The sequence below is a fragment of the Monodelphis domestica genome, chromosome 4, assembly GCF_027887165.1.
Source record: "Monodelphis domestica isolate mMonDom1 chromosome 4, mMonDom1.pri, whole genome shotgun sequence".
Lineage (NCBI taxonomy): Eukaryota > Metazoa > Chordata > Mammalia > Didelphimorphia > Didelphidae > Monodelphis > Monodelphis domestica.
Window position 1 is genome coordinate 344,227,175 of NC_077230.1, and position 18,615 is coordinate 344,245,789.

An 18,615-nucleotide genomic window follows, 5' to 3' on the forward strand; every position below is an offset into this window, starting at 1 on the left:
ATGGGTGGGCCCAAATGGATTCACGGTACACCCTCAGAATCTGTCCTTCCCCATGCTAGAGTATTTTACATTCCTTGGGTCAGTGGGGATCTGACAAACTGGTGGTATTGGCCAACAAACACTGGTGAGGAAGATTCTTTTGAGCAGCAATAGCAGCCTATGAAATGTCTCCACTATGTCCTAAGCATAACCTCTCTAAACCCCAACAGCCTCCTGCCTGACAGTTCCCACATCCAATGGCCACATTTGAGGTCTGGCAAATTGACTTAATCCAGTGCCACTGGCTCATAATTACAAATTTGCTTTAGTAATGGTCAATATGTTCTCTTGGTAGGTGGAGATGGTTCCCTGCTGTACTGCTATGGCCAGGATCATGGCCAAAATCCTCCTTGAAAGGATCATTCCTTAGTGGGAGTCCCCAATGAAATCCATAGCAATAGGGGCACACATTTCACAGGGGATTCCCTAGCTAAGTTACTTTCCTCTTGGCCCATCATATAACATCTGATCTGTGCTTACCAGCCCCAATCCTCTGTCATAGTTGAGCAAACCAATGGAATATTTAAGATCATCTTTGTCAGCCTTTCAGAGAAACAGTGTCCCCTGGACTCAGGCTCTTCCTTTAACCCTTCTTCATCTTGTGGCACCCACAGGTCCTACTGACTACCACTACCGCATCCAGATTTGAGGGTATTAACCCTTGGATTCACCTGTCACTTCTTAAGAGAGCCCCTTGGACTACCTGGTCAGCAGAGACCACTGGCCTTATAGATTTTAAGGGGTCTGAAGCTGCTCAGTTCTGAGGGTGACAAATTTTTCCAAGACCTGGAGGAAGAGAAGCAGACAACATCTGAGAATGACAGCAGACCCAACATACCTGATGAGGGCTGAGTATTTTGTTCCCTTTTGCATCTTGTCCTTTGTTGGATTTCTGTATTGTGCTTCTCCCCCTGGCATCACTTTGAACTTTTTTCTGGCTGCTTTCTGCTATGAGCATTTTTTGCTGCTTTGTCTTTCTAGGACTAATGGGAACCTTTGCCTCTCAAGGACATGCTCCCTTTGGGCCTTTGTAATATTCCTTTATTTTCCTCCTCTCTCAGTGGTGACTGAAAAAGTTTGTCACCCACTGTGAGAGTTGATTCAGAAGCTCATCTCTGTCTTCAACCTCTGTTCATGCTGGTCTTATATTAACCCCAGAAACCCTTTAGCTTACTATCAGTGTCCCTCTTGAGATGTGGACTCGGCAAGGTGTAGGGATGTTTCTTAGTCTCTAGGAATTCCTACTGACATATTGATGGATTCAGCTTCTGCTATTCTTTCTGGGATAGGGCTCTCACTGACTCAGAGCTCCTGCCCAGTTCTCCAAAATTGGGTTCTGGCTGCCCAGCCTGGAGGATTCCTGACTGTTTGGCCCCCTCATCCATTGGGTAAGTCTGGTGGGGAACCTCTCCCTCTGTGATCAAGCTGTTCCTCTGAGGCCCCAAGTTGAGATAGTACAGGAGAGTCATTGTAGCCAGACTATTGTTATTAACTTCTCTAATCCCAAGCTGGTGTCCAAGGGAAACTCCATGGTTATCTCTTCAGAGATGCCCGTTCAATAAGGATCAACCACCATCAATGTGACCTTTGAGAAAAGCACTTTATACTTCACTGGTTGTCCCTAAGGGCCTCCTTTGAGGGTGGGGATGGTTATGTGCACCCCTCTGCCCAGCCCAGAAAATGCTGAGCTGTCTGGGACTTGTCCCACATGGTCTGAGAACTCGATAGAGTTCTCTTCTCAGAAAATCACACTTTGGTTCCCTGTTCTCATCCCCTTTGGGTGCAACAGTATACACATTCATTTGATGGCCTTAAGTTATAGAGTCATGCAAAGATCTTTGGCTTTCCCCAGCTGCCCTACCCCCTGTCCCTCATCCCCCAATCCCATTATAAACATTTCTGATGCTGCCTGCCTTTCCTCTGTTTCAGACCCTTTTTTCTTGTCTTTCTCACCCTTCCTCCTGTCTGGGAAGGTGTTTGTGGGCTACTCTCCCTTGCCTCTCACCTGACCTTCCTGAATGACAATACCCAGTTGAGGTTCTCATCCAGATCCAGATCCAGAGGATACCAGTATCCTCTCTCCTCCAACATAAAAAAGCAGTCTTTCTCCCTATCTTGGCTATGATCTTTTCCACTGGCTCTGTGACTGGTACTGGAATTACTATTGGGAACCACTCTGGTGAGATAGATCTCTCCTACCCTTAATCATTCAGCATGAGCAGACTCCTTAGCCCTTGTGGTCCTGCAAAACCCATCCTGTTCTGGACACTGTAATAGCTGCCCAAGGTGGTGCACGTGCTTACACTGGGGAAGACTTGTTTTTATATCCATCAGTCATCACAGGTTGCAGAAGATGTCCAATTCCTTCACAAATATGGTCTTCTGTGAAATCACTCCTTTCCAGCCCTTTTTGAACAGACTTTTTTAGCTGGTTACCCAATGGCCTGGATTCTTTATTCTATACTTTTTAGTTTCCTATCCTTGGCCTTGCTGGCCCTGTGTTCATTGACTTTAAGCTTGCACATAGCCTTTCTTCTCCATGCTCCATTGTAGTTGTCAACAAAATTATACTCCAGGCTGTCATATATCCTTGGACCTCAGGGGCACCACCTTGGGCCAAGAAGAAGGAATGTGGAGATGGAATGATAAGTGAATATAGTAACTGTTGTGATATGCTTGAGCTCTTCTTTTCTGCAGAGACCCCTGACCCAGCCCCCTGAACTAGATTCAAAGGAAATGAGCTTAGCAACTACCAAGTGAGTCTGGATCCATAGCCTTTCATGTTTTGCAAAAGTGGAAAGTCCCAGCTACATTAGCATCCTGGTTCTGTGTACCTGTGTGGAAAATTAATATTAATTTGTACCCTTTTTTGGCCCCTAAAATAAACTTTTGGTTTTTAAGCTCAGATTTTTGACTGAAGGTTGAACTGTATCTATCTCTCTGAGGCCATGGATGGAGTCTTCCTTTCTTTTGTCTTTGGGAAGGACTGTCAGGGTGGGATCAGCTCCTTGTTTTATCTGTAAACAAGAACTTTCTTAGGCCATGAGATCAGCTGGCTCTAGCTACCACACTGGGAAACATGAGCCATGTGAGGAAAAGCACACCTTGGCTCCAGGAGGTTGTTTGTTCCTGGTGTCTGGGAGATTTCCTTCTTGCCCTGATTGAGGTCTGAGTCCTCCAATCAGAGAGGATCTGGAAAGGGACATCTTGAAGAGTATAAATTGACAGAGGGGACAGGAAGTTGTCCTTTTTTCTCCCCTGGAACCAGGGACTGAGAAGGACAAACAATCCGGCTCTGTGCTTGCTCAGCTGCTCATGTAGCAAGCACTGGCTCTGGTCTGGTGGCCTCAGGCTCTCATACTCTCAGCTAGCCAGCCAAGCAGCCCATGTCTCTCTCTCCTTCTCTGGCCTGTTTTTTTGTTCTTTAATAAATAATAATTATAAAATTAAGATATGGTCTCTAGGGAAATTTAATCATTCCACCTGTGAAAAAATTCTGAGAACCGTTTGCACAAAATAAACTTTCTTGAGGTTTTGAGGCTTAAATAACCAATTGTAACCCCTTCTCCCTCTGTACTCTGAAGCTAGGTTCTCTTGCCTTCACTTTCAAGACAAACTCAAGACAAAAAAATAATAAACGCTTAGTACCTCTTTATCCTGCATTGCAGGCTGTTTTCTGCCTGGGTCCTTCCATAATACCTGTGCAGAGGGGTTCTTGACTCAGTTTACAAAGCTAATGGTTGTGGACATTAGGGAAGGCTATCTAGAAGAGGCCACTGATGATCAGGCCTTGAAATCCTTCTACTTCATGCTATTTAGCTAGGATGTGGTCTCTGCTTTCTCTCTGAAGAGCTTCTGAGTCTGTGTACCTGCCCATATTGGACCCAAGGTCTATCTTTCATCAGTCGCAGGCTGAGTTAGGATCTGGGGGCAGAAGGCAGCTGTCATCTGGGCAGCTGGTCACCCAGTCATAGAACCCCTTGTTTAGCAGAAGAGGAAGGAAGAAGCCAGGGAGGCTTTTTCTTCCTCCCTCCAACTTCCTGGTTCAGTGGTCAAGGTCTCAGGGTTAAGTGTGCCCCTCTGTTCTCCTCCTCCTCCTCCTCCTCCTCCTCCACACTGTTGCCTTGACCACAAGGCAATTTTTCTCTCTTGTGCTCCCCTCCCCTGTCCCCATCATAACCCATTCCAAATAACAACAGCACAAGAAAATTAGTACAGCTGCTTCTAGGAACTTGGAATCTGGCTGCTGGAACAAAGAATGACAGAATTGGCCATAGAATGTTAGTCCTGAAAAGACCCTCAGAACACAGCGTATCATAGGTTAGAGTGGGATTTTGACAGAGATGGGTGAAAAGAGTATCCAATTTTATATCTGAGAACTGGAGCTGCCAGGTGGCTCAGAGGGATGAGAGCCAGGCCTAGAGAAGGGAGGTCCTGGGTTCAAATATGAGCTCAAATACTTCCTAGCTAAATAGGTCTTGACCAATGACACATGTAAAACCCAATGGAATTGTGTGGTTGGCTATGGGAGGCGGTTTGGGGGAGGGGAGGAAAAGAACATGATTTTTGTAATTCTGGAAAAATACTCTAATCAATTAAATAAAATAAACAAAAAACTAAACAAGACAAAAAAAAAAAACAAATACTTCCTAGCTATGTGACCCTAGATAAGTCACTCAATTCCCATTGCCTAACTGTACCCCTTTTCTGCCTTGGAACCAATTGGAAAAAAAAAAAAGAAATTAGAGGACCTAGGTACAAGTCCTGTATGACCTAGGTACAAGTCCTATATCTGCCTCTTATTACATATTTGACCTTGGACATGTCATTACCCCTCTGGTTCTCAGTTTCCTCTTCTGAAAAATGAGTGGGTTGGACTTGACTTCCAAGGTTTTGTCCATCTTTAAAGCTGGCAGGGACATTATGAATCACCTAGTCTGATTGCTTTGTTTTACAAATGGAGGAATTGAGGCCAAGAGGAGGGAAAGAACTTACTTAAGATCATACAAGTCAGTGGTAGTGTCAAAAGTTCTTGAACCTATACCTCCTTATTCTTTTAAAAACTTTTCTAATTAATTAAAATAATTTTTAAATCTTACTTTGCATCTTAGAATCAATACTGTGTATTGGTTCTAAAGCAGAAGGGCAGTAAGGGCTAGGCAACTGGGGTTAAGGGACTTGCCCAGGGTCATACAGGAAGTGTCTGAGGTCACATTTGAACCCAGGACCTTCCATTTCTAGGCCTGGCTCTCAATCCACTGAGCCACCAATTTGTTCCCTCTCTTCATTTTTAATACAAAATCTTCCCTCTTTCACTTAAAGGTCTTTCCAGCACAAAAGGAGAAGCATAATGCAGAGAAAGATCACCAAGACTGAAATCCAAATGTCCAGAGCTCAGTCCTCTGGTCTGACCACTGGGTCAGAGGTCAAGTTCCCCCCTCTCCTCCTGCTCCTCCCTCCACTTTACAGTCATCAAATTCCTGATTGAATTAGCTGGCTCTATAGACAAGGAGCAGAGGTAACTGTATGTGAATGTAATTACAAATGATGTTTATTACCAAGCCCTAATCGTATCAGACTAAATGATGGCTTCTCTTCCTCCAGCTAATAATCAGATATTAGGCACTAATCAGGGCCAATTAGCCAAATGCCTTTGGTGGGAAGGCCTGGTGGGAGATCTGCCTAGGGCTAGGGCTGGAGCTGGGGCCTGGACTTTCTCCCCATTCAGAGGATGCTTTCCGGTAGAGAGTCAGGTGCTTCCAGGAACCAGTTTCTTCCTCTCTTCCCCTCCCTTTCTCCTCTTCTTTCCCTTCCTTTTCTGGCTCCTCTTTCCCACTTCTACTCTTCCCTTCCTTTCCTCTCTTCTCCCCTCCCCTCTACCTTTCTTGAATTTCTCTCCTTCTCCCACTCTCTCCTCCCACCTCTTTCTCTTACTCTAAACGGAGGAATTCATAGAATGTCAAAGCTGAAAAAGCTCCATAGAGATACAACAATACTCAACATTTCTATAGCTCTTTCAGGTTTTCAAATGACTTACATGTACAGTACATTCATTTCATTCTCCCAACAGCCCTGTGAGTTAGGTGTTAGATAATAGCTAGCATTTATGCAGCAATTTGCAAAGCGCTTTATCGATATTGCCTGCTTTTATCTTCACAACAACCCTCTAAGAGGGAGATGCTAATATTATCTCCATTTTATAGAAGAAGAAACACACACAGCTAGTGCCTGAAGCAAGATAGGAGGCTAGACCTTCCTGACTCCTGGTCCAGAGGTCCATCCATCAATCTAGTCCAACCCTCTTAATTTATTAAAAAATCATAATAAAAACCTAATTTTGTAGTGGAGGAAGGGCAATAAGTACTAGGACACAGGCATCATGATTCCTGGTCAGTCACTTCTGAGCATCTTCTCTGTGGGCAAGCAGGGACAAAGAAGAGTGAGAATCTTGCTTTTTCCTTCACATGAGCCCATGGCCATTTTCCTCCCACATACCTCTTTTACCAATTAGCTTCAAAAGCATCCATGGGCTGCCTGTGACTTGTTGTACAGTCATTCTTGACCCCATTTGGGGTTTTCTTGGCAAAAATACTGGAGTGGTTTGCCATTTTCTTCTGCAACTTATTTTACAGATGATGAAACTGAGGCAGAAAGAGTTAAATGACTTGTCACATAATGTCTAAAGCTAGATTTGAACTCTAGGCCTGGCACTCTATTCACTGTGCCACCTGACATCCAAATTCTTCTGGGCATTCAAAACCCTCCACTCTTCCTTTCTAGTCTCATTTCATAGGACTTTCCGGTAAACCACTGTAACTACCCTGGACATCTCACCCCCTGCTGCCCCCAACCCCAATACAGTGTTCACATAGTTGTCTGAATGTCATCTGGCCCATTATATTGGGAGCTCCTTGAGGGAAGAGACCAGATTTTTGTTTGTTTTTCTTTGTATCCTTAGTAAATGTTAAATAAATGTTTGTCAACTGCATGATTGCTCATAGTGCTTCCTCTTCCTGAAATGTCCTCCATTCTCTGTTTTCTAACTTTACCTATTGAATGCTTGTTTATCCTTTTAACTTTAATTTTATTGTCACATCTTTCACAAAACATTCTCTGATTACCATCCCTTCTTGGCCCTTGGCAGCATTTTGTGCCTACTTGACACACTTTAAAAAAAAAAATTATTTTTTAAAACCTTTCCTTCCTTCCTTCCTTCCTTCCTTCCTTCCTTCCTTCCTTCCTTCCTTCCTTCCTTCCTTCCTTCCTTCGTTCCTTCGTTCCTTCCTTCCTTCCTTCCTTCCTTCCTTCCTTCCTTCCTTCCTTCCTTCCTTCCTTCCTTCCTTCCTTCTTTCCTTTCTTCTAAAGGTCTTTAATTTCAATAGTATGGGTACTCTCTACCCTGAAAGATATCTGATACACTACTTCCTGGCATGGGCATTGTAACCCCCAAACTCAGGCAAACTGTAAGCTGGGAAATTCCTTTACTCCCTTCTGTCCTTGTGATTCCTAACCCAATAACATCTGATAACTTCTATAAGACCCTGAGAGAATTGTCATCCTTGGACTGTCCTTTAGATTTGAGATGGACATAGATTCACCTCTTGGTTACACCTCAATACCATCGGGCTGTATCTCAGACATCCATCTGTCCCCTAAACTATGAGAGTCACCCCCTATTTCTCCAGGCAGACCCCAGTCAGATGGACCCTCCACCCCAAATGCCCAAGTGATTATTTACCACTCTAGAATCAAGTCCCCACCATGACACATCATGTCCCCACTGTTATAAAAAAGTATATAATTCCCAGAATTGATGGATTCTGGGAGCAGTTTTTCATTTTGTTGTTCCACCTATACTATTCACTTGGCCAGATTCAACATTACTTTCTAAATGAACAAATACCTCTTTTTATTTTTAAACTAAGTTTTGGAGTCTTGCATCCTTGCAAAAGGTACCCTTCCCAAACCCCAGGGGTTCACTTAAAACCCCCCACAAAACCCCCACTCTGAACACTCTGGAATGAGACAGAATATACGTCAGATTTGGAATACTCATTTCATGTTCTCAATGTTATATCCATTTCCCCCTTCTGTCCAGGTGGTTTTTAGCAGACCTAAAATAGTATCATTTTACATATTTCAATAGTCCTATGTTTAAGCCCTCTTTTTTTCCTTAACTGATAAATCCCTTATAATCAGTTCTGCCATTTCTCTTCTAGTCAGGCTTGTAATTAGCCCCAAGGCAAATTCAGTATTTTTGTGTATTGGATTTGGGGGAGGCACTCAGGGGACCCTCAGCCCTATCCTGGGTGCAGTCCTACCTTTGTCTTGGGGAATGGGACAAGCCTGATCCCCAGTTGGGAACCAAAGACATAGCCCTGACTGCTATGGCTGAACCAGATCTCTAAAGGACCCATGAAGTAATGCCAAGGAGCCCTCAGACAAGGAGAAAACCAGCAGTTCCCTCTCAGTCCTCCCCAACAAAATAACCCCAAATTTCTTATGTCTTGCCTTTAGTTTTTTGGATTTCTTCAAACTATCTTTGCAAACTATATACTTATCTTCTCAAAGTGAACAGTGTTACTGCTGCATGCATGTCCCCCACACACATACACATCCTTTTTATCTCTTGCTCTTTGGAAAGAGGGATAGTTTTCCTATTGCATATTCCACTGGAGCCCCAAGCCAACAAGTGTCCCTGGGTTTTCAGGAGTATTTATGAGAGGTGAAGTCAATTCCCTAAGGTCAAACAGCAAATCTGGGAGAGGTCTCCTTAGAACTCAAGTCCTCTGCCTCCAAATGCTCTCTCACCATCACACTATCTAGCTTTCTATCCTCCTTATTCTCCCCGGTCTCCCTCCAGGAGGGACCAACTTTTTTCCTTCCTCCCTTCCCCCCTTTCTCTCTCCTCTCCTCCTAGGCATCCTCTTCTAGGTTCTCTTCCAAACTACACCCACATACACAAATCCAGCAGCCTAGAACGTTATAGATCTTTTGGGAGGGGACCAGAAAACGTGCTCAGAAAGACGGGGGTTATCGACGTCCCTCCCCCATCCGTTGGGCCAAATGAGGGCGGGGAGGGTGGGGGTCAGGGCGGGAAGAAATTGAGTTTTGTCCCCGCCCCCCGGTTCCCTCCTCCGCCCTCCTCTGCCCAGCCAGGCTTGCAATTGGCGGAGGGGAGGGCAGGGCAGGGGAGGTTGACTGGGCAGTGGCCAGGGGCACTTCAGTCCTAGCTTCTCTAGCTCTTTGTCAAGACCCCTGACTGTCCTGCCTTCCGGGCTGGCGAGGGAGTGATCGAGTTGCTTAATCGCACTCTTGTCCAGTAATCTCAGATGCACACACAACGTACTTCCCCTCGGGTGCAGCATCCACTCGAGTGTGTGCCCTCCCGTGTAAAACATAGTGCGCGCACACACATACCCATGTACGAAAAGCCTTGTGCATAGACTCAGGTACACCCGTGGACACACAATCAGCATCCCCAGGTGAACACCGCCCCCGTGCACATACGCACACTCACGCACAGCCAGACACACAGACACGCGGACACGGCGCGCGCGCGCACATATACACACACACCCAGACCAGACACACGCACACCCACGCACCCACGCATGCACGCTCCCTGCCTGCGGGCCCCCGGCGGCTCAGAGCCGGAGCCCAAGCAGGGTCCGTGGCGGGGCAGGGCCCCGGGTGCTGGGCTAGGGAGGGGAGCAGGCGGGGGCGGGGCGGGGACGGGGGCGGGAGCGGAGGAGGAAGCGGAGGAGGAGGACCAGGAGGAGGAGAGGAGTGAGAACGGCGGGTGGCTCCTCCCGGCGCCCGCGCGGGGATTTTCCAGCCGTGGCTCTGACGCCGCCGCCACCGGGACCATGGGCGACCGAGGGACGCGGTGAGTGTGCCACGGCGGACGGAGGGGGCCTGCGCGAGCCCAGGGTGGTACTGCAGGAGGTGCGGGGGTGTCGGGGCCAGGCGGGGGCAGCCGGGCTGCGGACGGGGAGGAGGCGCCCGGCCCTTCCTGGGGATTTCAGGATGCTGCCCGAGCTGAGCCCAGAGCTCACTCTGGGATCCGACTCGGGCTCTGGGCCGTCTGATCAGATCCCTTTCTGGTGGAATGGAATGGGGGTGCCCCTCTCACACTCCCACTTAGACCTTCCGACCTATGCATTGATTAACGCTCCCACACTTATTACACACTGACGTGCACACCGCATTCACTACCATCACACCCTGCCTCCCCCACACAGGCTCCCCGACTCACTCCTTCTCCCACATTTCTCTTCGGCTCAGATCCTGCCGTGTCCCCCCCTCCCCCCGACCGCCTCCCTCCCCCATCTGTAGCCTTTTCTGTACTGTGGGTTTGTTGGCTAGATGATTAATTGGGTGGAAAGGTCCCATTCTGACTCAATTTCATCTTCTCCCTTCACTCCCTAGGAGGGAAGCCCCAAGCAAGTGGGTGTCGCAGAGTGACAGTGTTCCCCCCGCCCCCCCCCCCCCCAAGAATGCCAGTGTGTGCGGGGCTGGTAGATTGCACTGCAATCCTTCCAAACCCCCTTCTTCCTCGATGTCGCCGGGGATGCCCTTTCTCTTTCTGGAGGCCCAGAAAAGGGCAGGGCTTGGGGCTGAAATGGGGTAACTCGCTGGGGGTGGGTCAGGCTTTTGTGATGGGACCTGCGGTTGTTAGTGGAAAGATGAGTGAATTCCACCGGCCTAGAATCCTGGTCACTTACTACCTGTTTGACCTTGGGCAAGTCACCTAACCACTGGTCCCCAGGCTCCTCTTTTGTAAAATGAGATTTTTCTCCGGGTGATCTCCTAGTTCTCTAACTGATGGAAATGTGGTTCTACCCCCCCCCCCCCCCCTTCACTGAATCACTAGCCTTTGGGGGGATAGTTTGGTGGTTCGGGAGGGGGGGGTTAAAAAGTGGAACACCTTTGCTTCCCTCTCTCCTTTTGAATGGGAATAACAGACACATTTTTATAGTGCTTTAATAATTATAAAGTTCTTCCTCTACCGCAGATCTTTGAGGTAGCTGTAGTATTGCAGGTTTTGGAGCTAGAAGGGGATTTTGAAAATTATCTAGCTCAAGCTCCTCATTTTACAGACCAGGATGGGTGGAGGGACTTGCCTTAGATCTCAGTAAGAGCAAGAGATAGTCCCAGGATTCCAGCCACACTCCATCTGTTATCATTCCCATTTTAAGATGAGGAAACCGAGGCCTAAAGGGTGGAATGATTTTGTTGCAGGTCTAAGCTGAAAAGCTAGAGTTAGTTAAGATTTCTACAAAGGTCCCTTGTCTCCAGGGAGAAGGAAGGACCTTTCTAGTACACTGTATTCCCCCATTGTCACACACCTGACCCCGGCTTCTCTCCATCATCCCATTCCACGATCCTTCAAAGGCCCTCCCTTGGGCCCCAACTCCTTAAGCCTCCTTTCCCTCCTAAGGGTCTCCTCAATCCTTTTCTTTTCATTTTCCCTTTCCTCTACTCCCTTCAATAAACATTTCTGGAGTTCTTAGGCTGAAAAGGGCCTTGTGATTGGGAATTCATTGCAGGTGGGGTGGAGATTGAGGGTACACAGGAGCCCAGGTCCCTGCTCTTCACAGGACTCCCAGGGCTTGATATCTGAATAATGCTTTACCACAGCAGACCTCAAAATGTAGTTCAAGGTCCCTGAGACCCTTTTAGGGGGTACTTGAGGTTGAGATAATTTTCATTATCAAAATAAGGTGTTTTAATGTCTTTAAAAATTTTTTTTAATTTTATAAAAACCCTTACCTTCCGTCTTGGAATCAATACTGTGTATTGGTTCCAAGACAGAAGAGTGGTAAGGGCTAGGCAATGGGGGTTAAGTGACTTGCCCAGGGTCACACAGCTAAGAAATGTTGAACCCAGGACCTCCCATCTCTAGCCCTGACTCTCCATCCACTGAGCCACCGACCTGCCCCTGTTTTAATTTCTAATATCATGGGGCAGCTAGGTGGCACAATGGATAGAATGCCAGGCCTGTAGTTGAGAGTACCTAGGTTCAAATCTGGCCTCAGATACTTCCTAACTGTGTGACCCTGGGCAAGTCACTTAACCTTGTAAGCTTAACCCTTACCTTTCTATCTTAGAGTTGTTATTAAGATAGAAAATAAGGGTTTAGTTTTTTCCTCTACTACCATAAATATTGATAGCTATGCCCACATAAATAAAAGCTCTTTGAGGGGGTCTTCAAGAATCTTGATGAGTGTGAAGGGGTCCTGAGTCCAAAAGGTTTGAGAACCTCAGATACAAAAACTCCTTCATGAGTATCCTGGGGTTTTCTTTATTTACTAATTATTAGTTATTTTTATTAAATAATAATTTTTATTAAATAATATATTTAATTAGCTTTGGCAGGTCTGGTTTTAGAGTCAGGAAGACCTGGGTTCAAGTTCCAGCTTCCATACTTATGATATGTGCCACTCTGGGCAAGTCTCTTTCTGTAATTTCTGAATCTTCATCTATAAAATGGAGATAATACCTATAGAAATATGAATTGTAGTGATCAGAGCTGCAGAGTTGGCCTTAAAAAAAAAACAAAACCCTTTACTTTCTCTCTTAGTAACAACTCTAAGACAGAAGGGCAAGGGCTAGGCAATTGGGGTTAAGTGACTTGCTCAGGCTTACACAGATAGGAACTTAGATTTGAACCCAGGACCCTCCTCTCTTCAGGCCTGGAGCTCTATTCCCTGAGCCACCTAGCTGCTCCTACTGGCATTTTTTAAAAAGCACTTTAACACTTAATGAAGGATTCCTTTAACCTTGGGAAGCAGTTAGGGCAAGCATTATTATCCCCATTTTACAGATGGGGAAACTAAGGCCCAGAAGAGAGAGCTGGAATGGTAACAGAGCAGGAGGATTCTTTGTCTTTTGATTTCAAAGCCTGAGCTCTTTTACCACTGTGGAACCAAAACGGAAAGGGCTTTGCAGTTGATAAGCACTCCTTCATCCATTAGCACTGACATCTTCCCAGCATTCCTTGGCAGCAAGCAAGCTGGAATGTCATTGTAGCAGAGGTTGGGAGCCTGGAAGAAGTCTTACAAGTCTTATTCGTTTTGTTTTGTTGGCCCTAGGATGGTAAGATCGGAGATTTAGAACCTGAAATGATCTGAGGCCGTCTTTTTCAAATTCTTTATTTACCGATGAGAAAACAGAGCTCTAGAGAAATTGGGCAACGAACTCATCCTTGTTCACACATCCTTACACCTAGGAGCAGAACAAGGATTTGAATTCAGGTCCCTTGCCTCCAAATCTGACATTTCCCACTCTTACCACTTTGCCTAATCCGGTCTAGCCTTTCATTTTAGAGAGGAGAAAATCAAGACCCAGAGATGGAGAAAGGACGCCCAGCATTTCTCATGGAGGCAAAGAACTGAGACTGGAACTGAGATCTCCTGATTCCCCAGCCCAGATTTTCCCCCCTCTGTTGTACCGACACACTCTCTGTTCCTGGAATAATAGCCTTTGGAATGAAAGAATTGGGTCTCAGTTGAGTCGTAGAAAGCGCCTGTTTCAGGAAAAAAAGAATACCTGGTTTTTAGTCTTGGCTCTCTCAAGGCTTAGCCGCTGCTTCCTCTCTTCATTCAGTCACTCATGTGCCCAGAACTGTGCTGAGTTCTGGGGATGCCAAAAAAAAGGGCAACAAACAAAACCAAAAATGAAACCCGAAGCCAAACCACGGAATTCTCGCTTTTAAGGAGCTCACCGCTTAATGGGGCCCGACCACGTGCAGACAACTATGTCCAAACAAGATTCAGACAGCATAAATCAGAGGGAAGGGACCGCTCTGGAGGAGGACCTGCAAAGATTTCTCGAAGAAGGGGAGATTTTAGCGGAGAGCCGAAGGAGAGCCAGTCAGAGAAGGCCAGGGAAAGCGCCCCAGGTCTAGGGGACGGCAGCCTCTCAGCCTTGGCTTTTCTACTCAACAGGAAAGGATGTCAGATAAAGCGTCCTAACCAGACACCGACTCTTATAAGCCGGATGCTCTTTCTACCCAGGGTCAGGCCAGAAACTGTGGTGTTGGCCAATATCCCCCTCAATTTAATTGTGTTTTGTTGAATTCAGTCTACCAGGCAGTGTACTAGGTGTTGGGGATAAAAACAAAAAAACAAAAAAAACCCCCAAAATGGAACAATCCTACCCTCAGGGATCTTCCCGACTGCTGGAGGGAGACAGCGTGTACACGGATAAAGATAAAATATGCCCACGATAGTTTGGGGAGAGGAGGGACTTAGCGCTAAAAACCCAGGGACTGTGGACTGTGCCATGAAAGGAGCTAGGGATCGCAAGGGGCAGAAGTGAGGCATTCTAGGCATGGGATGGGGAGGCCAACAAGTCATTTCAGCTGAAATGTAGACTATGGGGGGGGGGGGGGGGAGGCAATGGCAACAATTAAAGTCAACAAGCATTTATTTTTTATTTTTATTTTTTAAAACCTGTGCCTTCCGAATTAGAATCAATACTGTGCATTGGTTCCAAGGCAGAAGAGTGGTAAGGGCTAGGCAATGGGGGCTGAGTGACTTGCCCAGGAAGGGTGTGAGGCCAGATTTGAACCTAGGACCTCCCGTCTCTAGCCCTGACTCTCCATCCACTGAGTCAGCCAGCTGCTTCCCCAATAAGCATTTATTAAATGCCTCCTTTGGGAGAGGCACTGCACTAGGCACCAGGGATACAAGAAAGGCATCAATCAAACAATCCCTGCTCTCAACAAGACAATAACTATATTAAAACTAGATAGAGACAGAATAAATTGGAGAAAATCTTAGAGATTATGTGAACTCATACTACATAGAAAGACAGGTTGGAGTCAAAGTGAGAAGGCCTGGAAATGTCAGGCAGCCGTGTTTGTATTTTACTTTGGAGGCAATGAGGAGCCACTGGAGACACCTGAATGAGTACATGTGTAAACTTTTGATTTTGGAATGTTTATTTGGCAGCTGTCTAGAGGGTATATTGGGACAGCCAAGTGGTGCAGTGGATAGAGCACCAGGCCTGGAATCAGGAACCTTCCACTTTGTGAATTCCAATCTGGCCTCAGACTCTTACTGATACTGGGAAAAATCACTTCACTCTGTGTGCCTCAGTTTCCTCATTTGTAAAAGGAGCTGGAGAAGGAAATGAGAAACCACTCTAATATCTTTGCTAAGAAAAAAACCCAAATGGGTAACATTAGGAATCAGACAGGACTGAAAAATGACTGAAAAGAGAATCTTTGGAAGAGGAGAGAGATTGTAGGTGGAGATGCCTGTTAGGAATCTCTTTCTGAAGTCCAAGTGAGAGGTGAAGAAGGCCTGGGCGGCAGCTGAGTGAGTCCAGAGAATGGAAATGTGAGAGATATGGAGGAGGTAGAATAGATGTGACTTGGCAACTAATTGGATATAGGGAGTAGTGTTGAGAGAAAGTTGATGAAAGGGAAAGTAGGCCATGCCCTAGGCAGAAAAAGGGAAGTGTAAAGATTAAAATTTGGGGGAGACTGAGGCAGGTAGAAATTAGTTTCTCTCTGCAAGGAGTATTATATTTTTAGAGGTTTATTAAAAGTTAAAGATTAAAGAAAATACAGAATAAGAAAAAAACACGTGCCTAGGCCAGAGTTCTAGACAAGACCTCACCTACATTATGGAAAGAGCCACGTCTGCCCCAAGACGGAAGTCCAAAAAGAGAGCCAAAAGCCTTTGCAATCAGCTTAAATCCCTTCTCGATCTCGCCCACCTCAGAATTCAGTGAGATTACAAAGCATTCTGGGGAAGTGGAGCAAAGACTTGTGGGGATTGAAGTCCAGAGTTCGAGTCTATTTTTTACAGAAGTCAGTGGGAGGGGAGAATTTGGGGAGAAAAAGGATAAGTTTTGGATTGTTGACTTAGGACATGCCTGTGGCATGTTCAGCTGGAAGATATAGAGAAGGCAGTTGGCAGGACTGGAGCTCAGGAAAGAGATGAGGACTGGATGTATAACTCTGGACAAGTCAGTAGCATTGAGATGATCATCAGCTCATGGGGAATCTTGAGGTCACTAAGGAGGAGAGAGAAGGGCTCAGAACAGAAAAAATAACAATCCTCCTTGGAGGGGATTGTTATCTGGCTAAGTCTAAGAAGGGAGCTATGGACACAGAAAATTCATGTAGGAAGAAGGTGTTGTCCAATCCAGGGCAACTAGTTGGGTCCTTAACTATCCAGAAATCTGAGGGGTTGAGTTAGTGGACCAAGAAAGGGTGAGCTGAGATCAAGGAGAATTCTGTCCGCCTGTCTGCCTGCCTGGCTATCTATCCATTCTTCCCTCCCTCCCTCCCCTCCCTCTATCTATCTAGTTTTTAAAATTTCAGCAAAAAAAAATCCTGTATTGACTTATTGCATTGGAATCAACTTTAGATTATTCAAATTAATTAAACTAATATATATTATAATTAATTATAATTCATATGTACTTACTATATGGAAGGTACTATGTTAGATGCTAGACAAAAATGAAATAGTCCCTGGCCCCAAGGAATCTACATTCTATTGGAATTCTTTAACCTTTTTCCATTCCCATTCCCCTCCCCTTCCTTTCTTTTCCCTTCCCCATCTCTTCTTTTCCTTTCCCTTTTTGATTTATTTCTCCTTCCTTCCTTCCTTCCTTCCTTCCTTCCTTCCTTCCTTCCTTCCTTCCTTCCTTCCTTCCTTCCTTCCTTCCTTCCTTCCTTCCTTCCTTCCTTCCTTCCTTCCTTCCTTCCTTCCTTCCTTCCTCCCTTCCTCCCTTCCTCCCTTCCTCCCTTCCTCCCTCCCTCCCTTCCTCCCTTCCTCCCTCCCTCCCTTCCTTCCTTCTTCCTTCCCTCCCTCCCTCCCTCCCTCCTTCCTTTCCTCTTGAATTCTAGGCTCTGGAGTTAGAGGGGGCTTAGAGAAAATCTAGTCTTACTCCTTTTTATGGAGGGGGAAAACAGGCCTCTAGGGGGCACATTTCACTGGTAGGGGTTGCTGATTTGGGCTTTTCCAACTACTTTTTGCCCAGCCTTGTTTTGGGTGCCAGAGAGATAGGATAGAAATGATGGTGGTGATGCTGCTGCTGATTCTGCTCCATTACATCATGTCATGCTGGGAAAAGCCCTGGCCTTGGAATCAGAAGAGCATGGCTTTATGACCTTGAGACTCAGTTTCTTTCTCTATAAAAAGAGGATGTTGATACTTAGATCTCCTACCTTACCTAGCTGTTGTGAGTTCTTTATAAACCTCAGAATGCTGTGAAATTGGAAGCTTTTTTTATTGGAGAGGATTATTTTATGGAGAATTTTCATATTCACTCTCTAAATAAATCCTCAGATCAGCCCAGGAGGAGAGGCAGAGGAGTGATTACTTCCCCATTTTATGGAAGATGAAGCTGAGACCCAAGGAAGAGATATGACTTGCCCAAGGTCACACAGTTTGTTAGTAGCAGATATAATAGTAGGGTTTGAATCTCTTGACTTCCAGGGCTAGCACTATTTTAAACTCTTATCTTCCGTCTTGGAATCAATACTGTGTATTGGTTCCAAGGCAGAAGAGTGGTAAGGGCTAGGCAATGGGGTTCAAGTGACTTGCCCAGGGTCACACAGCTGGGAAGTGTCTGAGGTCAGATTTGAACCCAGGACTTCCTGTCTCTAGGCCTGGCTCTCAATCCACTGAGCTACCCAGCTGCCCCCACCAGCACTATTTCTACTAGGCCCTAAGTTCTTAGAACTGCTCATATTTTTCTCAAAATTTTCATCCTGGGACTGCCCACAGTATATGAGTTGCCTCTGGGTCCATGGTTTCCCCAGTTTTGGGAGGGAAAAAATCAACTTGCTTTTTGGCACATTGAATTAGATTTAAGCTACAGGAGCAATTTCAAGGCTAGGAAGGAGAAGTAGCCTAAGAAGAGAGTAGAGAATTTCTTATAGAATAAGATAACTGCGCATCTTCAGGACCTGCCTGGAGGAAGATGGGCCAGTCAAGAGTGGGAGGGGGCTTCAAGGAGAGTAGTCTCTCTTCCGCCTCTAAGTCTGCTGATGTCTTCTGGGGGACCTTCATTGCTTCCGAGTTAGTAGCCCAGGATGCAATGTTCCAGGAACCTTGGCTGCTGCTTTCTCCCTTGGCGCTAGAGTCCCGTGTGCCCTGGCTTGGCCAGGATCGTGGGGAAGTCCTGTGGTTTTGGCTGGAGCAGATCCCAGGGATGTACAATGCTGGAGCTCAGAGGTAAAACTAATTTTGTCTGCTCCCACCTTGGGCCAACCAACTTTGGTGCATGGCTCCCCACCTCTTCTACTCTGAATTCTTTTCAGTGTCAGAGCTGGAGAATGTCAGAGTGGAAGAAAGTGTCAGAGCCCAGAGGGACCTTAGAAGAGAGAATGGCAGAGCTCGGAGGGGCCATAGGACACAGAATTTCCTGGCTAGAGGGACCTTAGAACCTAGAACATCAGAACTGAAAGAGACCTTAGAATATAAAATGTCCAAGCTGTGTGGAGCCTTGGAACCTAAAATGTCCATAGAAAGAGTGATTACCCCAAGGTTGCAAAGTATGACATTGGCACCCCAGTTTCCAGACTCCCTGGCCAATGCTGGTCCA

The 18,615-nt window shown here is 46.1% G+C and overlaps 1 protein-coding gene across 16 annotated transcripts in view; it reads left to right on the plus strand.

Moving 5' to 3' along the window:
- The first annotated feature begins 9,632 nt into the window (after window positions 1–9,632).
- Window positions 9,633–18,615, plus strand: part of ARRB1 (arrestin beta 1) — a 141,858-nt gene continuing 132,875 nt past the window's right edge. For 7 of the 16 annotated variants that reach the window (XM_056794956.1, XM_056794960.1, XM_056794957.1 and 4 more), the window contains exon 1: window positions 9,639–9,928. In XM_056794956.1, the coding sequence (XP_056650934.1) occupies window positions 9,654–9,928 (275 nt within the window). In that variant the 5' untranslated portion in view covers window positions 9,639–9,653. Of the gene's footprint in view, window positions 9,929–18,615 lie in introns of all 16 variants that reach the window. The other 9 variants (XR_008911434.1, XR_008911433.1, XM_007490963.3 and 6 more) reach the window with 4 other exon arrangements.